We start from the raw sequence: 20070 nt of genomic DNA on the forward strand, positions 1-20070 counted from the left end.
GCATCAAGTTAAGCATAAAATTCCCATTTGGATCCCTTGGTAATTGTGCCAGAATGTCATTCCTTTTGCTGGAGGAGTGAGCCTGACAGAACTGAAACTGATAAATAATTACGCTTCAGAAGCAGAGAGTCCTTAGGAATATCTCTTCCCGGTTGCCAGAAAGCAGGAGTGCCATGATAACTTGGGGATTTCTGGCTGCAATCCTGTCATTATAAGAAGTTCAAGGCAGTGGGAGGGTTGGGGAAGCCAAAGCTCTCAGAGTCCCATATCCTGCATGGAAGGGGTTGGACAGGAATGCAGCCTGAGCATGGGGAGCCAGTCATGCTGCAGTCAAATGATCTGGTGGGAGCTGCTGGCCAGAGCAGGCACGTGTGGCTGTCTGGGGGCACCACAGCACGTGGGTTGGGCTGCAGACACAGGGGCTGGCATGGGCTGGGAGGGAGGGCCGTGCCCCTGGGGCAGGGGGTGTGCTGGGAGGGAGGGCAGGGGCTGACAGGGAGCGCCGTGACCCTGGTGCTGGCAGGGAGGGCAGGGGTGCCCTGCTGTGGGTGGGCTCAGCCCAGGGAGCCCAGCAGTTCCTGTGCCTTCAGTTCACACACCCTCCTCAGAGGCTGTGATTGTCCTTTTTGGCTCCAAGCTCTTATTCCATGATCCTTCCCATGAAGAAATGGGAAGCTGATAACAAGGTCTGAATATCTCACTGACAGCTGAAGTGAAGATTCTGCCCATTCTCTGAAAGTTGTTGTAGAAGAAATCATTCCATTGAGTACCATTTAAAGAAATGGTCTGTACTAAGCCTTGAACAGTGTCTGAGCTTTTGGGGTGCTCTGAATTACATGAGCTTAATATACATTGTACGTGCTCCAGAACCTTGCAGTGCTGCCCTGAGTATCCCAGGGTGCAGAGGGAGGGAAGTTGGGGGTGAAGGGAACTTTAAAGCAAAAGGTGGTTTTAGGTGTTGACAGTACTCTGGCAAGAGCTTCCCAGGGATAAAAGAAAAAGTTCTGGGTGGCAGATACTTCTGGATGCCATTAATAAACAAACCCATTTTTTTCAGCAGCTGGAAGTGACAATCCAGTGTGGTCAGCCCTGTGGGTGTAAGTTCAGATACCTGAGGTGATCCAAGTGAGCAGAGGTAAAGCAGCATGAGAAGAGCATGTGTGAGTTAGAACAAGGCTGTCACTTGGTGGTCTCTTCCTTTAAAGGTGCACACCACTCATGCAGAGCATTTTGGGTACGTGGCCCAAAGGGGGAATTCAGAGTGTGCTGGCAAATGTGTTTGAGGGGTCTGGTGAGTGGGAGGAGTGAGAGAATCACTGTGGGGCTGGGGCTGCACATGAGGGAGTGTCTCAACTAAAACAGTATCTTTTTTAAAACAGTTTTCCATAACTCTAGTTATATACTGCCCTGAGTAATATGAAAACAAAGACTGACTCATAAATCTTTTACTTCCCCTTTCCTGGTGAGAGGGGAGGTCGGAATGGCGGATGGAAAGTGTTGTATTTGAATATTGCTTTCACTTCTCTGTGACACACTGTCTGTAAACACCGAGTGGGAGGGCAGTGCTGCTCCAGTGAGACAGCACAGCAGGAGTGCTCTTACCCAGCTGTGTGATTGTTCAGTGTTTGTTCCAGAGAAATTAGAAGGAAATAGTGGCTGAAGTTCTGTGAAGCTGCAGCCCCAAAGGCTGGCTGTTCCTTCCCCTGGAGCTGGACTTTGCCACCTGCCTGTGCTGCCAGTTTTCCCCGAGGGACACAGGTGTGTGTGCAGACCTCTGAGCTCTGCTGAGTTAGAGACTGTTCTGTCCCAAAGCTGTGCTAAATCAGCCTGGATGCTTTACTTGGGAGATTTGTGGGGCATCAGGGAATGTTCTTAATCAAGTGAAGAAAAGGTCTTGCTAACTGAAGACTAAAGCCTCGTTTTTGAGCAGAGACTTACTGGTTTGCCCTTGGTTTGTCATCCAGCAACATGATAAACATTAACATGCTTTAGGTTATTAATCAGCATGTGTTATTTGCTGGTGCAACCTGGTGCATCCTTAAAATCAAGTGCTGCTGTAAGGTCAGTGGTGCCATTGCTTTGATTTTGTTGATGTTCTGGGTTTCATAAATCCCTGTGTACTTTTTGTGTCCTTCCTTCTGAGCATCCTCTGGTTTTCCATTGCTCAACTGGTACTCCCCGGTCATTCCCACAGCTAAGATGGACTAATGCTCCCTTGCCCAGGGTGCTGTTAAGAGGCTTAAGGACTTCTCTGAACTGCTGCAGGGTTGTTTATGAGGTGGGACTTGTGCCCTGATGTTCTTTTCTGCCCCATGGCCAGCTCCCACGCTGTCAGAGGAGCAGTTGGAGTTCTGGTCTTTCATTTGAGTGAACACTCAGACAAACTCAGAGAAAAGTCAGTAAGGAGAGATGGTATTGGTGCTTCTTGAAGGTCTGGGTTAGAGATGGCAAGACTGTCTAGATCCCTGTTATTTGTATCCTACATGAACACCCACCCAGAGGAGCTTTGTCTGGCCAGCAGGCAGAGCGTGCAGCGTTTTCTTACCCCAGTCTGGAGCAGTTTTTTAGGGTGTGCTGACAGTTCCTGCTCCTGGAGCTGTGGTGTTTGCCAGCCCCTGGGGCTGTCACCCTTATGTTGTACTGCCCAGAACCAAACACAGCTGCTGAAACAATGCACAGCAAAGAACTTCTGCTGCCCAAGTCCCTGCGTGGGCTCGTGGTTGTGCTTTTGGACCCTTCCTGCTACCACAACATTTGTGTTAATGCTCTCTGGAGTCTTGTCGTGTCATACTTACCAGCTGTGCTGTTTGTATCCTGAGGCAGAATGCTCTGCCTTCTGTACCTGCCCCTGCCTCATGTTTTAAACAACAGGCTTTTTTAGTCTCTCTGCAGAGATGGGCACAGATCTTGGATGTGGAAATAAGGATGAGGATGCAGAAAGCCAGTGAGGTGTGTGCACACTGAGCATCAGTTTGGGTCGTGGTTGTCTCGCTGGGTTTGAGCTCTACAAACAGTGCAGTTTTCCTGTGTGTGATGATGTGCAGTTGTTCCTGTGCTGCACCTCTGCTCTGGTGTTGGCTGCAGAGCTGGTTCATGGAAGGCACAGCCTTCTAAAGGCTCTTGCCAGAAAGTAGCTGGATTTTAAAAAGGGAAATGAGTTCCTGAATGGCTGTTGAATGTCTTCACTTGGCATGAGGAGATTGAGGGGTGAAGGAGGTGCATTCACAGGGAGAACCACAAGTGATTCATTGAACTCACCTGTTTTTCTCACCAGCTTAATTTCACTGGCTTCTTTAGCTCTAATTCTAATTTACAAAATCACACTGATTGTGTCTGTGTAGCTGTGAGGGCCTTGCTGTCTCCGAGTGTGTGCTGGAAGGACATTACAATAGAATTCAAAAAGTTCCTTCTGGGCTGTCTCACAAAATTGCCTGTCAAACACTTCTGCTTTGCTTCTGAAGTAGATCTGAAATCACAGGTGAGTCTCTTGACTCTGAACTGTGGAAAACTCTTGCATTACAAACCTTATAAATCCTCCTGGCAAGTATGTAAGTTGGAGTACAGACATTTTCCTGTCCTTCCTGTGGTTTTAAGCACCAACACACCTGAGCAGTTGGAGTGGTTGGTGAGAACCCGAGAAGAGGGAAGGCATCACAGCGAGGTGAGGAGCAGAGCTGTGGTCAGAAATAAGGCTCATGTGGGCTAACTTTTGATTTTTTTTTTTTATTTTAGAGCTAGAGCTTCTGTGCCTTTTAAGACAAGAAAACCCCCACCCCAACCTGCCTGCTGAGAGCACAGAGCACACAGAGCCCTGTGTTCCAATGTGAGTTAATGCTGACAAATATTCAGCCTCCCACATGGCTGGCAGTGCAGGCTCAGGGCTGGGCAGTTCAGCACCACTGGGTTTGCCATAGTAATGTTTGTGCTGCTCACTAATCTTTGCCTCCTGCTCTAATGCCAAAATAGTTGGAAGGATTTTCCTTGGATTCTTCCAGAGTTACTCTGGGTTACAAAGCAAGGAATCAAACTGGGAACTCACAGGAACGTCAGGTAAAAACACTGTGTGTCATCTTCTGCAGAGATCAGGACTGATTCTGTTCTGAAAAGAACTTATGGAATATTCTCCCTTGGCAGAATCAGGAGGAGGACAACAGTCTGAGTGAGAGCAGAGATGGTGTCCAGAGATGAACTCTGTCCTGGGGTGTGTGAGAAAAACTGTCTGGTAGGGAGGGTGCTCCACTGCAGGCTGAGGAGTTGGTGCTGGAATTGTGGCCAGTGTTGAAGGTTCTGTCCAACACATCTTCTGGAGACACAGTGGTTGCTTTTCAGCTCATCAGGCCTCTCTCTGGGAGAGCCCTGAGTGCTGATTTGCTTTTGGCAAATTTGGGCTTTTTAAGTAATTTATGTACATTTGAACTTTGCTTCTACAAGGAGTTTTCCCAGCCTTTTTACTGTGGTTTTGCCTTTGTATTTACACTTCAGGCAAAAGGAAATTTGTGGGTTTTTATTCTTTCCTCCCCACACTCCTTTTGGAATTAGAAACAGCCTCTTGAACCTGTGATGCTTTTACATGGGTTGTGTGAAAAGTCATGAGGAATGAGAAGGTGGGTGGGGAAGATTTTTTCCAATCCAGCCACATAATTTCCTTTCTGGCCAATTGAATTTAAGCTCCAGTCTGGAAAGTGCTTTGCTGTTTACTGAGTTCTTCCAAACTGTGACTGTTGAACAGAATGTCTGTGCCTGCTCTTGGCCGTGGGTGCAGGACCCTCTGTCAGCCTGTTCCAACACCTGGCAGGGCTGTCAGCCTGACCCACCCTGGATGGTCCTTCCTGGAAGGAGCTGAACTGCAGGGCTGAAGTTCACAGGATGCTCTGAAACCTCAGACTGAACATGTCCCAGTGGCTGCTGGGAGCAGGAATTCCTGCCCAGCTTTGCTGCAGGGGCAGAGCTGAAGGGGCAGAGCAGGGGAGCGGGGGGGAGGCAGATGTGGGGCAGAGGGGACAGACCTCCCCAGCATGAGCCATGAGATCATCCCAGCTGCTGGTGGCATGATGGGCTCTGTGTGATCAGAGCAGGCTTTGGTGCTGCCCTGTTCATGGCCTGAGCTTCACCAGTGGCACCTGGAGCCAGAGCCAGTGAGAGTGGTGGGTGATACAGGAGAGAGAGAAGGGCTGCTGGCCTGGGTTCCCATCCAGCTGGGATATGTGACATTATTATTTTTTTCCCAGGGTCATCAGATTCTTGTGAAAGAATAATAAAGTGGTTAAGATGGAAGAGGAGACAGAACTCTCCGTGCTTTTTCTTGCTACTCATTATGTGACCCTGAACAAATAATTATGAAATTCCTTGGATGCTTGAGGTAGTCCTGTTCTCCTTGTGGCTCCATGAACAGTCCAGACCTTATGTTAACAGCTGTGCACTTCTCTCCCTTGTCTGACTTATTATCTCGTCTTACCTCCCTCCCATCCCTGCAGGGACTTTTGTTAATGATTTCAGATGATTGGACAAAAAGGCAGTGAGTGGCTCTGTCACTTCAGTTTCTCAGGCTGGAGGGAAGCAAAGGGTGGTGTCTGGAGCAGTTTAAGCCATTAAGGATGTGCAGTGTGAGTTTGCTCTGTGCTGCCTGTGGTGGGCACATCTGTGCAGTGCGGGGAGCTGCACTGCAGGAGCTCGGCCAGGTGTTGAACTGACTTCTGGGTTTGGCAGCTGTGCCTGGGCCAGTTCTTTGACCCTCACCCTGAGACTGCACCAAGCACGTGGTGTGGGATGGGAGCAGGGGCAGGAGGCTGAAGGTGCTGTTTGAGGCATTTAGGTGGTATTTTGGACTGAAGACTTGGTAGAGTTCTGGGATCATCTGATGAAAAAGCAAAGTATTAACAAGGCTGATGATCAAAATACTTTATTCTGTGGCAGTCTGACTTGTTTATGGCCCGTGGCAAATCTGGAGGGGTTCCCAGAAAGTCCCTGAATGGGAACTCTGGATACATTACACAACTGGAAATGGTTCTTCAGGATGATGGAAACTGAGAGCTTTTCTTGAGTGAGAAAAAATCCCCCTGGGTTTTGAGAGGAGCAGGGACAGTCTGGCTACACTGGAATTCCAGGGGCTGCTTCCCTGGCTCTGCAGGCATCAGGGGTGGAACCTGCTCTTCACCTCTCCTGAAGTTTTCCTGGGCATATCTCTGGGTGTCCTTGGGATGGCTGGCTGCTTACAGCCTGGGTACCTTCACCTCCAGCAGTGGTTTTAAATACAAGCTCGGGACTTCCAAGGGAAAATTAGTGGATCTCCTCTCCTTGTTTTTAGTGGTTTATCTCCAGGGTAGAAGGGAGCACTAATTTCTTTCATGTGTGTCAGTGCAGAGTTGCTACACAGCAGTTGCTTTTACTGGAGTGCAGCTCAGTCTGGCAATTAAAGCACATGATAACCAGGCCTACTGTGTAATTTCACTGCTCCATTAACTCTCTGGGGAATTGCAAAGGACTGGGACAACTGTAATCACAGTAACTCGTGTCACAAGCCCCCCAGGAGGGGCTGTCAGACCTGCTGTGCTGAGCTCTGATCCAGACAGGCCAGTTCAGGCTGTGTGTGCTGAGCTCAGAGCTGGGGGAAACTTAAACTCCCTTTTAATGGTGTCGGTTCTGCTTGTCAGAGCTTTCCTAAATCAGTGCTCTCCAGAAAAAGAACTTCCTTTGCAGTGGTGTGTCTCATGTGGGTGCCTGGTGTAGTGTCTGGATCTTCAGTCCTGCGTTGCTGGTAGACTGTCAACTGCTGGAGGAGACAGCAGTGGAAATTCTCTTTATTCATCTGCATATTTTGCTTATTTTTTCTGATGAAAGCAGATGTTGCACTATCAGCTTGCAAACACACTGGCCTTTTGAAGTTCTGTGACTCGCGAGGCTGCCAAAGCACTTGGAGTGGTTTTTAGCACTTGTATTTTGATTTTTAAGCTGGGCTTTTTGGAATGGCTGTTCTGGCTGCTGAGCATTTTGTCCTGGGGGAGACCTTCCTCTGGATGAAGATTTGATACCTTTATAGAAGGAGCAAAACAGCTGAAACTTGTCTGCAGTGAGAAGTGACCACCTTTAGCACTTCACCTGAAGGAAGGAAATGAAAGGGCTGGGTTATTTGCAGCCACTTTGCTCAGTGTAGAGGGTGATGCAGCACGGAGGGGCCAGCAGAGTTTGGTTCATGCCAGTCATGGCTGAGCTACAGCACAGTAGGGGTTTTGTTTGGCCTGTGCCAACATCTCCAGCAAAAAATGATGTGAGATTCATAGGGGGTAGCACCTAACAGAGGTTTACAAATTCCCTCAAAATACTACTTACTGTTCCATAGCAGCTGCAAACCCTTGATGAGGAATTCCAGAGCCCATTTAAATTGTCTTTTGGATATGTCTTTGTAGCTGATGGTCTCCTGGCTAAAGCTAATTAGCTGTTGTCAGGAGAGGTTAATTAATGCTGCTGCCTCTGGAGAGTTCTGAGGAGATCTGAGTAATGCACTGTAGTATCTGTGACAATGTAGTGGGTGAGCTGGAGGGTTTATTTTCAGGATCCAAGTCCCTCTGCCATCGAGAGCTCCCACTGGAGCCTGTGACTGGTGAAACTCTCTGTAAGTGGGAGTTTGTTCCCAGGCTGAACGGACAGGCAGTGGCACAGAGGAGGAGCAGAGGAGCTGCGGACAAGGAGGAGAGTGCTGCCCAAGCTGGAGATTCCCAGGCATTCCCTGGAACAGGCTGAGTCCTGAGCTGTGCTGGGTCTCACAGCCCCAGAGTCAGTGGTCCTGTTCCTGCTGGTTTGGGAGAGATGAGACTTTAGGATGAACTCCAGACCTTGAGGGCTGCAAAGAAGACACAAGCCATGGAGATAAGGGCCTCACTCTTGTCCAGAGCTGCAGGACACTTGGCAGCATTTTTAAACCTGGTTGGATGTGGTGAATGATGAGAAACCTTTGGCTTTGCCTGAGGTCTGGCCAGTGTAACACCACTTAAAGCAGGCACACGATTAGTGTGCAGTCCCAAAGAGATCTGGAGAAAGTTGCCTGCCTTTGGCTGTAAGGGATTTCAAACAAATCATACCAATAACGAAGGGTGGAATGTGCATGTGGATTGATTTGTACACTGCTGGAGTTAATGAAAGGAGAGATGGCACATGCAATGCTTGAATCATCATACAGGGAGTGCAGGGCATGTTCAGAGCCTTTTCCTAAGGACTCTTTCAGTTGCTCATCAGAACAGCCACAGAAACTGCCCAGCTTGGATGGGAAATGCTGTTCAAGGTCCGTGAGGCTTTTTTAAAGTGAGGCTTAATCTTCTTGGTCACATTCTTGATACCAGTTTCTAAGAAATTAAGACCATGTAGTCCCACAGTTAAGCAGGTTAGGAGGGTTTTTTGTTTGTTGGGTGTTGGTTTTTAATTTCGTAGTTCCTGTGTATACCAGAGGTGCCTGGGCATCCTATCTCAGGCTGGTTTTAGCCTAACTCACAAGTGGACTTTGCAGGAATGAATCCATCAGGGACTTTTAGTCTGTCATCTGAACAGGAATGTGATATTCCTCATATATTTATAGGAAGGAAATCTAATTAATGATACTGAATGATATAAAGTGTCATACTGTGATTCCAGAACAGATTATGGTCTTTCAACTCTTGTTAAAAGCCTTTTAGGACAAACTGCAAATAGGAAAGTTGTCTTTTGGTTTCAGAAGATTTAAAATCTGCTTTTGGTCAACCCACTTTTCAGGTGGATTCAGATTTACAAGTGAATAAGAAGAAAAAAAAAGTGGTGTGTAAGATGAACTGTGAGGTAAAAGGATGCACTAAACAAGTTGTTTGAGGCTTGTAGGTGGTTTGTGGTGATGCAGAAAGGATGTGGGGCCGTTTGCTGACATCCCTGTGGTTGGTGGGTGAGAGACTGGTGGGGTGAGAGATTGGTGTGGAAAATGTGGCGCTGAAGGGTTTGGTGAGAACCTTCTGTGTCTGAAGGGGCACTTTGCTGAGTGCTGCAGTCCTGGGAGGCTGTTAAAGTAGGAGCCACAGCTGAGCACTGATTGAAGAGTGGCAGTCCCACAGAACCGCTTTGTTAACTACAGTTACATGTAACAAGAAGTTAATAATGTGAAACATTTGTCCAAGGCTCAGGGTGTGCTGTGCTCTGAAGCCACAGCTATTGAAGCTGTTTGGCTCTTGGAGGGAGAGATGTTGATTCAATCTGATTGTTTTCATTCAAGGTACAGTATTGCAGCAGAGGAACTTAATGTTGAAGTTGGATGAAATCACTTAAACTAAAGTCTTTAGTGTTATATTTTAGTGTATTCAATCCAAGAGAAAAGACTCACTCATCCAAGCAAGTGGTACCTGACAGACATCTCAAATTTCACTGTGCCCTTACTTTTCCCCCAGAATCTTAGTGTGTCTTTTTGATGTGTCTGACTTCTATCTGAGGTTGTTAGAGTGGTTTCCAGGATTCCTGTGAAATCAGGAGCCTTTGTTCAGCCGGTTCCTTACGGCTCTGGGTCAGGTGGTGGTTTGCGTTGGAGCTCTTTGTCCACCAATGCTTGTTGGAAGTGGCTGGGCAGTGTTTCCAGCAGGATGGGCAACATCTTGGTGCTGCTGCTGCTGTTCTTGGTGCTGAGAGTGGCGCATATTTGGGCCTGCTGGAATAGCTGGGGTGGTTTGGACATGTGGAACAAAGATGATGCAAAGGACCCACGTGAGAAATGCTCGTCTTGTCTCTCAGCGTTGCTTATCTGAGCTCAGAGGTGCTCACTGCTTGCTGAGTCCTCGCTGTCTGCACTGCCCAGCTGTGTCTGGTGGGGTTTGTTGTGGCAGCAGCCCTTGGGGAGTCACAGCCTGCTCTGAGACAGAGGTGAAGGGGTTCCCTTTGCCGCTCCCTGACTGTGTGTCCCCCCAGCGCCGGCTGCGGCACCTGCGGAGCATCGCGGCGCGCAACATCGTCAGCAGGAACGGCTTCCGCCTCCTCGACACCTACTTCACTCTGCACCCCTGTGACACCACCAGGATATACAAAGGTAGGCCAGGCTGCCGCCAGCCCTCCTACCAGGCAAGCCTGCAGTTCTTATCATGGGCATTCTCTGCCTTTCTTCTGGCCTTGCCAGCCTGCTGCCATTGGTTACATCCCCTTTACTAACAGTGCAGAGGAGCTCTCTGGTTTCCTCACCTTCCCCAAAGCTCCCAGTGGGAGCTCTCAGTGCCAGGTCTGGCGGTCTCTTCAATCAACCTGACTTTGTCACTGCTCTGCCCCCACTGATAATTAAGGAATTGGGAACTTCCAAGGGCACAGGAAAATCAAACGTTTTGGAGCCTCAGTTGCCTTTTGGTGGGGAGGGTGTTCCCCTTGTGCACACCAGTTATTTTCCAGAGCATACACCAGCACTGGTTACTGTCCCAGTTCTCCAGAAGTGGCACTGTGAGCCCATGGCTCGGGGCATCCCAGGGGCTGTGTGAGTGCCACATCTGGCATCTCCTCCATGCTTTGCTCTCTGCTGCAATCTGTGGTTCTGCATTGTGTAGAGATGTTGTTAGAAATATGTTTTGATGCTCCTTTTGATATGATCAATAATAGTTGGAGGTGAATTCTTGTTTTCTCCTAGTTTTTATTTTCAGCTGGCGTAGCTGAACCTCATTTCTTCCCCAAGGCTGCTGTTTCAGGAGGATGAGAACACAGAATTGGATCTTGCTCCCTGGGCTTGTGGTTGGTTGGCCTGTGGCCAGTAACTGTTTGTAGGGCCTGTTCTGCACTCCATGGAATCTTTATCCTTGGCTCCAGTGGGCTGGGATATTGCACAAAATCTGCATTCCAGCCTCTAGGGCTGCCTACCTGAAGGGTTTAGGCCCTCCCTTAGACTGGGGGGGCCAAGGTTGCTCATTCCCCTTTCAATACAGGGTTGTTGGCACCTGTGCCAGGTAACTCAGCTGCTCCCTCTCCAGGCCTCTGGAACAGATCACCTTTTCTCCAGGAAAGCTCTGCAATTATTGTACCTGAGCTGCCTGTCCCAGGGAGAGGTGTCTGACAAACCTTTGTAACTGTCCTCCAAATGTTGTTAAGGACTGGGGCACGTTCCTTCCCCGGAAACCAATACCTTGGGAATTATCATGGGTATGAAGATGAAATGCTAAATTTAAATAATGCTTGAAATGATTAAGTGTAAAGGAGTAATTTTAGTCAAAAGCATGACTGTATTTCCAAGTCTTTGTCCTGAATCTGTTACTAATAGACTGGACCCACCAGCATTTGTCTTTCATGAGTGTTACTTATTTTAGCTTTTTCTGTTTCAAGTACTAACATTTGTGTCGGTGTTTGAGCTAATCTAAAGGTGTTTCTTTGCTTATTTTTCTTTAGAATTTTATAAGAGTGAGGTGATCAAGAATTCTCTGGTAAGTTATTTAAATGTGGAAAACCTTTCTTTTAAAAATTGTGTATTTAGTGCAGCATATTGATTTCTCTGCTGAATCCTGTAATTGTTTCATGTGTCTTTCCACTCTTCAGTTCTAGAAACATCATGTTGTTCTCCTCCTTTTCAGGTGCTTTTCATGAGGTTGGAATAGGGAGTAGTAGAACTGCTGATTTCTTTGACCATCTGTGTGTGGTGTAGGAGAACAGTAAGGAACATGTACCTGGGTATATAAACCTGTGTATTCATTGAAGGGCCAATGGCTGTAAGAAACTGAAGCTTGTAAACATCTTAGATTGTCTAAATTTTCCAGTTTAGGTCCGTAGAGGCTGGAACTGAACAGTTTATTACAACTGAGAAGAATGTGAACAAATATGTCAATAAATTCTGTAAACTTCATTACTAGATCAGCATTTAACTTTTGCAGTCTAAGCCATACCCTGGTTTCCAGAAGCTGAATTATAACTTGCAAAGGAATGTTACTTCCACTTTGAAATTTCCTGATTTGGCTGAACTGAATGAGTAAATTCTGGAGTAAATTCTTCAGTGTGTTGTAACGGAAGGAGGCAGAGCCCACTCTGCTTCTGATGGAGCTTTTAACCAGGCATTCCCTCCAGAGAACACTCAGGAAGCAGCAGAGAAGGGCTGCTGTTCTCAGTCTTAAGATTTTTTAAATCTTAGAGTGGACTTTGCTACTTTCTGAATTGTCAGTTTTTGGGCTACGTTCAGCTTGTTTAAATTGTCTTTGTCCATTCTTGAATATGTAGAATCCAACGTGGAGGAGTCTGGACTTTGGATTAATGCCTGATCGACTTGATACCTCTGTCTCTTGTTTTGTTGTGAGGATCTGGGGAGGCAAGAAGGAGCACTTCCAGCTTCTGATTGAATGGAAAGTCAACCTTGACGGGTTAAAGTACTTGGGCCAGCAGGTAACATGCAAACAGTTTTTCTCAACTTCAGGAAGCAAAACATCTGGATGAATTCACATGTAGAATGCTAAGAAAGGAAATGAATGTGTTTGAAGGTTGAATATTAAAGTTTGATTGCAGATGTTCATGGTAGTTTGCCTCAGAGCTTTAAATCCTGGAATCCTAGAGGGGCTTGGGTTGGAAGAGGCCTTAAAACCCATCCCAGTCCAACCCCCTGCCCTGTCTTGTGCAAGCTGATTCCTCTGCAGCCTTTCCTCTGACTGGTTTCCAGGTCTCTTAGTTATTTCAGTCACCTGGAAATAGGAGAGATGCTCTGGTCAGTGATTGTGATTTCAAGGCAGAGTGGCTGAACACTCAGTGGCTGCTGCTAAAGCTGTGACCCAAACACTTTTCCGTGGTTAAATTCATCTTTCCCTGAGGTTTTTTTGCTTCCAGAATTCCAGGTGATGACAAACTGCTTTGGAGTATTGCAGCAATCTGTGCTTTTTGCTGTGTGAAGGTGCAGTGGTCTGGCTGTGAACTGATTTGTTTCCTTCTCCTCTCACAGATTCATGCAAGAAACCCCAATGAGATTATTTTTGGTCTCCATGATGGTTACTATGGAGCTTCATTTGAACAGAAGGTGAGGGTATCTTGTGTTTGTTCTGGCTTGTTGGGACTGGTGACAAGCTGAAACTCAACTTGTGAGCTTCGTTTTTCACACTTGGATGCTCAGAGCATTAAAATGCTTCATTTGGAGGAAAAATACTTCTTTGACATGACAGATAAGTATTATCTTGCCTCAGTTGTGTGGATGTCTGGGTTGTTTTGAAAAGACTTCATGCGGCATTTTAAGTCCAAAACCCCTCTGGTTACAGAAAATAAACTTGAACTGTATTCTTTGAGGCAGACATTTAATTCAAAAATAGGACATATTGGAAGTGATGTGACTGTTAAGTCTCATGATAAATATAAAAACACATTAAGTTTTGGTTATTGGTCTAAAACCCAGACTTTGTAGCTCCTTCATGGGCAGCCATTTCTTTGCTCTGTGTTGCAACTGTTTCAGCCCAAGTTCTGTTTTCCACCGGACCCACTGTAGTATTTGTGCCTCTCCAGCCAATACTGCCACTGATTATTGCCTCATTGTGATGGAAGAGTTTAAACTTGCCTGTAGTCAATAGTGCATCTGACAGGTTCATTTTAATCCCAGATTGCTGGAGGCAGTGCTGTGGTATGGACAGTTTGTACAGGGAGTCTGTGGCTGGAGGGAAAAGGCCGCCTTGACACACAGCATATCCATATTATTTTTAAATTATTTTTTATCAGTTACATCCTGGCACTTGATTGTTACAAGTCATTATTTAGGTGTGACCATGTTTTTGGTGTGTGGCCTGTGGTTAACACAGTTATGGGAGGAGATGCTGAGATGCACCTGCATTTCAACACCTCCTGTATGGAACCAGAACGGCCTGTTGGGGCAGGAAGGATCCGTGGGCAGGGACTGTGTGGGCTCAGTGCACCTGCAACAGTGCTGGAAAGCTGGCTGAGCCCTGGCACAGCTGGGGCTGCTCATGCACTGAAATAAAGGCCTTTTCCCTGCAGGGCACACACTTTCTGAGAGGGCTGCCTGGTGCTTTGACCTGCTTAGGATTCACCTGATCATGTGCAGGAGCAGTTCCGAGTTTGTGGCTTTGCCTGATCTGGAGCGTGTGTGGCTGTGCCTGATCTGGCAGAGCTCCCTGTCTGACTCTGCAGCCTGAGGAGGTGCTCTTGGGCTGTGACTGTTCTGGTCCCCTTGTGCAAAACGGGCACTTGGGGCTCTGCAGAATGACCTTTAGTTTGTAAATCCACAGACTTGTTCATGGCACTCAGAGCTGAGACTGCTTTGATCTTTCAAACGTGCCACTGTCTCTGGCATGTGTGGGGCTGGAGTGGCAGCACTGTGAGCTGATTCCTTCAGTGTTCCTGTGCTAAAGTGCAGACAGTTGTGGGTTATGAAGTTCAGGAAAGCACCCTCTGTGTGTAGAACACAGGTAAACTGATAGGTCTTTCACACCTTTATAGGTAAGTGTTACTATTGCCACCTTGAGTTGTTTCACCTACCCTACGTAAAACTGTATCTAGACATTTAAGGTACATGAAATGCAGGATCACTTACTCAACCACAAGTGCATGCTTTTGGTCAAGATGGAAAATTGTTTGGTTCTTAAATTGCAGTTCTTTCTTTGCCTCTAGGATCACTCAGGAACCCTGAAGAACAGTCTCCTCCAGGTGGATCAGAGCTGTGTTCGTAACTCTTACGATGTCTTCTCTTTGCTTAGGTAAAGGTTTTGGTGTTATTCTGTGTAACTACTACAACTTCTTTAATTTGTGCATGGAAGGAGCCTTCCCAAATACAAAAAGCACACTCTGGTGTGGTGTGTGAAGCAGATCTGGGGTCAGGCCAGTGCCCTGCTGGTGGCAGGACATGGGCCGTGCTGTCCTTAGTGCTGTGGTGGTCACTGCACTTCTGCCCTGAGGATGTCTGAGTGCTCTGAACAAGGGCTGACTGGGGCTCAACATGCCTTGGGAATGTCACACTCATGGAGCTTCTGTGTTGGAAAGCTTCTGTGGAAAGCCCCTGCTCTCTTCTCCTCCACAACATTAAAATTTGTTTAAATAAATGAGAACAGAGTCAGGCCCCAGTTACTCCAGCACTTGTGTAGCATAAGAAAGGCTGCAGTGGCTTTTTAATTTTGGGTGGTTACTTAGATGTCTCTGGTGGTGAAAAACATGGACTCTTAATAAAAACATAAGCAAGATGTCCTTGTTCAGATCTGCTTTAATAGTTGAAGAATGTTAGTTGTGGAGAAATACAATTGAGGTCCACCCTGGTGAGTATGTTGGTTTTGAGGAATCTCTGTGTAAAAGGAATTGTACAGGACAGGTTCTGCAGTATCAGCAGTAGATGTGCTGTAAGGGAAACCTCGAAAGAGAAATGTTTAATGTGCTTTCAGAAGTCCTTGGAAAAATGCATTTGACTTTTTTTAATCCAGGATGAATCCATTCCACAGTGTTGGCAGTAGGTGTCAGTGTTGCCTGTCTGAAGAAAGTGGTAGGAAAAGTTAACTCGAGGCCGCTTATTCAGAAGTCTTTATTTTATAAGCTCTCTTAAAATGTAAATGTGCTGTTTCTTGGTTCTGTAAAGCATATTTAAACTGAGGGCTGCTTTCTAGGTGTGTGTTTCTGTGCTTTCAGTGGGAAACAACCAGGGGGGTGTCAGGAAGTTCTGGTTACGTTCTGGCACAGTTCATTAGAAGAGAACTCTGGTGCTACCAAGACTTTGTTAAATAGCAGGTGCAGCTCCCCCTGATTGCTTTATTCTTGTGTTTGTCACGTTTTTCCTGCACTTCCATATGGTATGAACACACTCCAGAAGAAACACTCCCTGTTGTACCAGCTGGCCCTGCCCTTGGCCCTCTGGAGCACTGCTGAGCCTGCCCCTGAGCCAGGACATCCTTTCCTGTTGCTTTGTCCTGAAAGGAGCAGTGTTTTCCAGGCCTGCTGCTGATCATATCTCAGTGGATTCCACACACCCTGTCAGGGGGTTCACATTGCATTGTCCAGGCCCAGCAGAAGTTAGAGCTGTGATTTGTGACCATACCTTGGTGCTATTTTTGTTGTCTGGCTCCTTCCTAGGAAAGTTCTTCAGGAACTGAGGCAGAGTCCTCTGTGTAGCTCAGAATTCTTTTCATTCCCTTTCATGTTAACTCTGCGTTCTTACAGGTATGTGTTCTGGCCTGCTGCTTACCTTTGAGCTAGATATGAAAGAAAGGAGATGGTATTTAGTCTCCAGTCTCTTTTTGCCAGCTGTCCTTTTCCCCTGCTAAGCAATCTGGTTTGCCACCCCCTCCAGGAGTGCAAGCTGCAATAACCAGTCCATGGACCCTTTGCAGAGGTAGTTTGTAAGGGTGTGTTCCCCTCAGAACAGGAGAGAGAGAGGGGCATAACTGGAGTTGGGATTCACTGGCTTTCCTGTGCTGTGGGAGGAGATGCCTTGCTGTGTGCTGCCCTCTGTGCCCTGGCTGTGCAGGGATAGGGAGGTGTCTGCACTGCCAGGGTTTGCAGCTGGCCATGGAAATCTCACATTCTGAATTGGTTCTGGGGCTGAGATGTTTGTCTGAGGACACATTCACCACCTGTGCTTTCCTGATGTTCTTCCAGTGCATGTGAGTGTGCAGCTTTATTGGAGCCCCTGCAGAAGGCAGCAGGTCCTGGGGGTGGTTGGGTCTGCATCCCAAGTGCTGTGGGGACACCGTGCTGGCACTCAGAGCCAAAGGATGGAGGGAGCAGCTCTCCTCACAACCTGCACGGTGAGAACCTGTGTGGCTGAGCTCTGGATCACAACTGCTGGAGGGGAAGGAATGATGTCATTGTTTTCCTCAGAACTGAATAGCTAAAACTTGTGAATAGCCCTTAATGGAAAGCACGTGCCCAGCTCAAATTATGTTGATTTTAAAAAGTTAATTAGGAATGACAGTGTGTGAACAGTAGAACTTTCTTTGTGTGTTGGATGGAAGTGGTGCCTGTGTGCTCAGATGCTGAATTACAGGGATTTACAAGTTAATTAAGCAGGAGGAAAAGTTGAAGTAGGCAGCTCAGCTTTACCCAGGGAAGTTCTCAGCCCCTCTGCAGCCCAGCAACCTTGTGGTGGGCAGGGACAGGATCCTCAGAGCACCGAGAGTTGCTAATAAGCTGTTTGAGCCACGTGGAAGGGACTGATATTCTTCCAGCCATTTAAAAGGGCTCACTAAAAAAAGTTCACCACCCCAGCTGGAAAGCTCAAATTTTGAGGGGTTTGTCCCTTGTCAGGTTTGCTGAAGAGAGGTCACTTAAAGACTTTCTAAATATTATGTTGCTGGTGGTAATGGGTTATACAGTAACATGTTTCCCCTTTCACACAGCCCTCAGGAAGGGCCAAATTCATCTGAGCTCATGTTCTGGATGTGTCTCCATAATCAAGTTCTCAGCACGTTTGCAGCACTAATGGGAATAGGTTTATATTTAGTATTCTCTTGGTTTTCTAGCCTTTCTTTTCTTTAAGCTTTGAAAAATAGACCTTTCAGTATTAAGTGATGTTGGGAGGATGTCACTAAAGAAGGACTTAAAACCCTGTGTAGTAAAATTTTGCTTCAAATACAAAAATGAATATAGTATGTTGTGCAGCAGCTTTTTTGGGTGTTGTGATACTTAGAGAGCAGTTGGCCTGTGCAAGTGTGGGAGTGCCTGAAATCCTCCCCAGTTCTGCCTGGAGACAATGCTCCAAGAGCTTGTGAGTATCTGCCACTTGGTAGTTTGACTTCCTGGAGTTTTATCTCTGCAGTCAGAGAATCTCTGTGGTTGAACCATCCCTTCAGCAGGTGGCAGGACATGGTTGGGGTATTCAGCCAGCCAGCTGGTCCAGACTGAAAACATTTTGGTTGTATTTTGGTTTTAAAAATAGAGACTTTCAACAGCAGCATCTGATATTGGTGCAGTTTGAGTGCTGGGATGGGCAGAAGACCAGCCCCAGGCAGCTGCTGTAACATTGCTGGTAACTAACCTGCCTGAATTGGATTAAATCATAGTCCCAGCTGTTAATCTGCCATGGGACAGGGTCTGGGTCAAGTGACAGGCTTTGCTTCAGGGTTTGCCAACTGTTCATTTAAGGCAGAGTGTGTGTCTTACCACTGAAGAGACATTATTTAAGAATACAAATGTAGATATCATCTGTCTGTGGTCTGAAACGTTGATGTTCATAAAACCACCTTCAAGTGACAAGGCTAAAACACGGGGACACTTTATAAAATCTGCTTTTGTCTAGCTCTGCTTATCTTAGGGAAGAAACTTATGAAGAGCTGTCTGGTCTGCTCATTTTCCTGGCTCTGTTAGAAATGTGTAAAACCGAGCATGTCATAGAATCATAGGCTAGTTTGGGTTGGGAGGGCCTTTTAAAGACACTTTTGTGCCATGGGCAGGGACACCATCCACTATCCCAGGCTGCTCCAAGCCCTGTCCAGCCTGGCTTTGGACACTCCAGGGCTGGGCAGGGAATGCACCAATGTCTGAGGAGCTGCAGAACACTCGGTGGGTGTTTCACCATCCCTGTCAGCTGGGAGCTGTCCCCTGCCTACTTCAGCTGCAGGATTCTGCTTCTCTTGGAGGTAAACTTGGTTTAGTGAACTCCACTGAATTTGGGAATGGCTTCCAGGAAAAGTGCAGCAGTTGCAGGTTCCAGGCATGAGTCACCTGAATATTGGCTGTTGTTCCTCCTCCTCCCTCCAGTGGGTGAGGCCCCTGTGCTGTTGTCACAAGCACCTTCTCACTTGTGTGGCCTGTGACTGGAAGAAGTGGAGAGCAGCTGTTTCCCTTTTTGGGTGGAGTCTGTAACCCACTCAACCTGAATTTATTGCATCTTCCTCGCACTGAGTTGTGCAGTGAACTCCAGTCTCAGACTCGCTCAAGGTCTCAGAGTGAGAACTGAAACTTCTGTTAAGATTTGTTGGCAAGCTACACCCTGGCAAAGGCAGCTGGATTGTAGTGGTGTCACTGTCCTTCTGGCAGGAGTTCTCATGGTGTGTTTGTGCACTTTGGAAATTAGATTTGCATCTGATTTACCTTTTTACTAAATGCAGTGTCTTGTGTGTGATCCTGTCTGCCCTGGTAACAAGGGTTCTGTAACCACAAAGAAAGAACAAAAAGAAACATCCTCTGTTATTGTCACAAATCCATTTGTTCTTTGAATTAAAAAATCAACCCATAAATCCATCCCAGCGCTGGAGTTAATCTGGGTTGGAATAAGAGGACTAGAGACATCTCAGGTTTTGTGGCTTTGTTTCTGGAAAAACTGTTTGAGCTGCACAGTGAGACTCTGCTGTTCCCTCGCTGCCCTGGAGACTGAAGGTGATCTGTTTCCACCTGCTCCCCTTGGCTATGCTCACCCTGGAGCCCGGGCCTACCCTGCTGCCAGTTGATAGACGTGTTTTTGCCTTTTCTTCTCCATTTCCAAGTAGCTCAAAGCATCCTCTGTTGCAGGGCACAAACCCACGTGGACTGGGTTATTGGGGAGCTTAATTTGAGTCTCACACGTGTAAGGCTTAGGTGTGGACTCACATGTCAGCCTAAGACTCACACTTGTAAGACTCAAACTGTTTTGAAGAATGCTGGGAAGCTGTCTGTGCTGCAGCAGCACTGCCTTGTTGGAGTTTCTTACAGCACTGGCTTTGGAGAGGTTTAGTGTCAAATGAGTAAGTCAGACTCGCATTTTATTCTTTTCTTACTCCCTACTGTCTTCTCTTGCCCTACATCTGCTTTTGACAAATTGTAGGTATAGGTTTCTGAGGAAATTGGAAAGGGAGTATATGATTATAAATTAGAAAAATTTTTCTTGTGGGAAAGCAGATGTAGCAAATGATGGTTTAAGGGTTTATGTAAAAAATACTTTATAGCTGGCTGGCACTCTCCACAATCCAGTTTCTGGACTGATATTAAGTCGTGTGCATTCCAGTTTTTGTATTTAATGGGAAAGCCTTAGATTATTTTTTTCTTTAATAATAGATTTGGTTACTTTACTTCCAGGACTCTCCATCTCACTTCTTGCCAGACTTGTTCCACTCTATTTTCTAAATCCCTGGTAGTAATTCTCAGTTTAAATTTAGTCTCGCTGTAAACTAAGGTTGTTCTGGCAAATAAGACCAGAGGCATTTAAGTCTCTTGTGAGAAGTAGCTGTA

General features: G+C 46.7%; 1 protein-coding gene across 2 annotated transcripts in view; it reads left to right on the top strand.

The window, feature by feature from the left end:
• The window catches only part of UVRAG (UV radiation resistance associated), a 66499-nt gene that overhangs the window by 2233 nt on the left and 44196 nt on the right, over positions 1-20070 (top strand). For both annotated transcript variants that reach the window (XM_071564979.1, XM_071564988.1), the window contains exons 2-6: positions 9910-10027; positions 11359-11393; positions 12178-12339; positions 12887-12961; positions 14557-14642. In XM_071564979.1, coding sequence (XP_071421080.1) covers positions 9910-10027; positions 11359-11393; positions 12178-12339; positions 12887-12961; positions 14557-14642 — 476 coding nt within the window. The remainder of the gene's footprint in view (positions 1-9909; positions 10028-11358; positions 11394-12177; positions 12340-12886; positions 12962-14556; positions 14643-20070) is intronic.

The sequence above is a fragment of the Pithys albifrons genome, chromosome 1, assembly GCF_047495875.1.
Source record: "Pithys albifrons albifrons isolate INPA30051 chromosome 1, PitAlb_v1, whole genome shotgun sequence".
In the NCBI taxonomy this organism is placed as follows: Eukaryota; Metazoa; Chordata; class Aves; order Passeriformes; family Thamnophilidae; genus Pithys; species Pithys albifrons.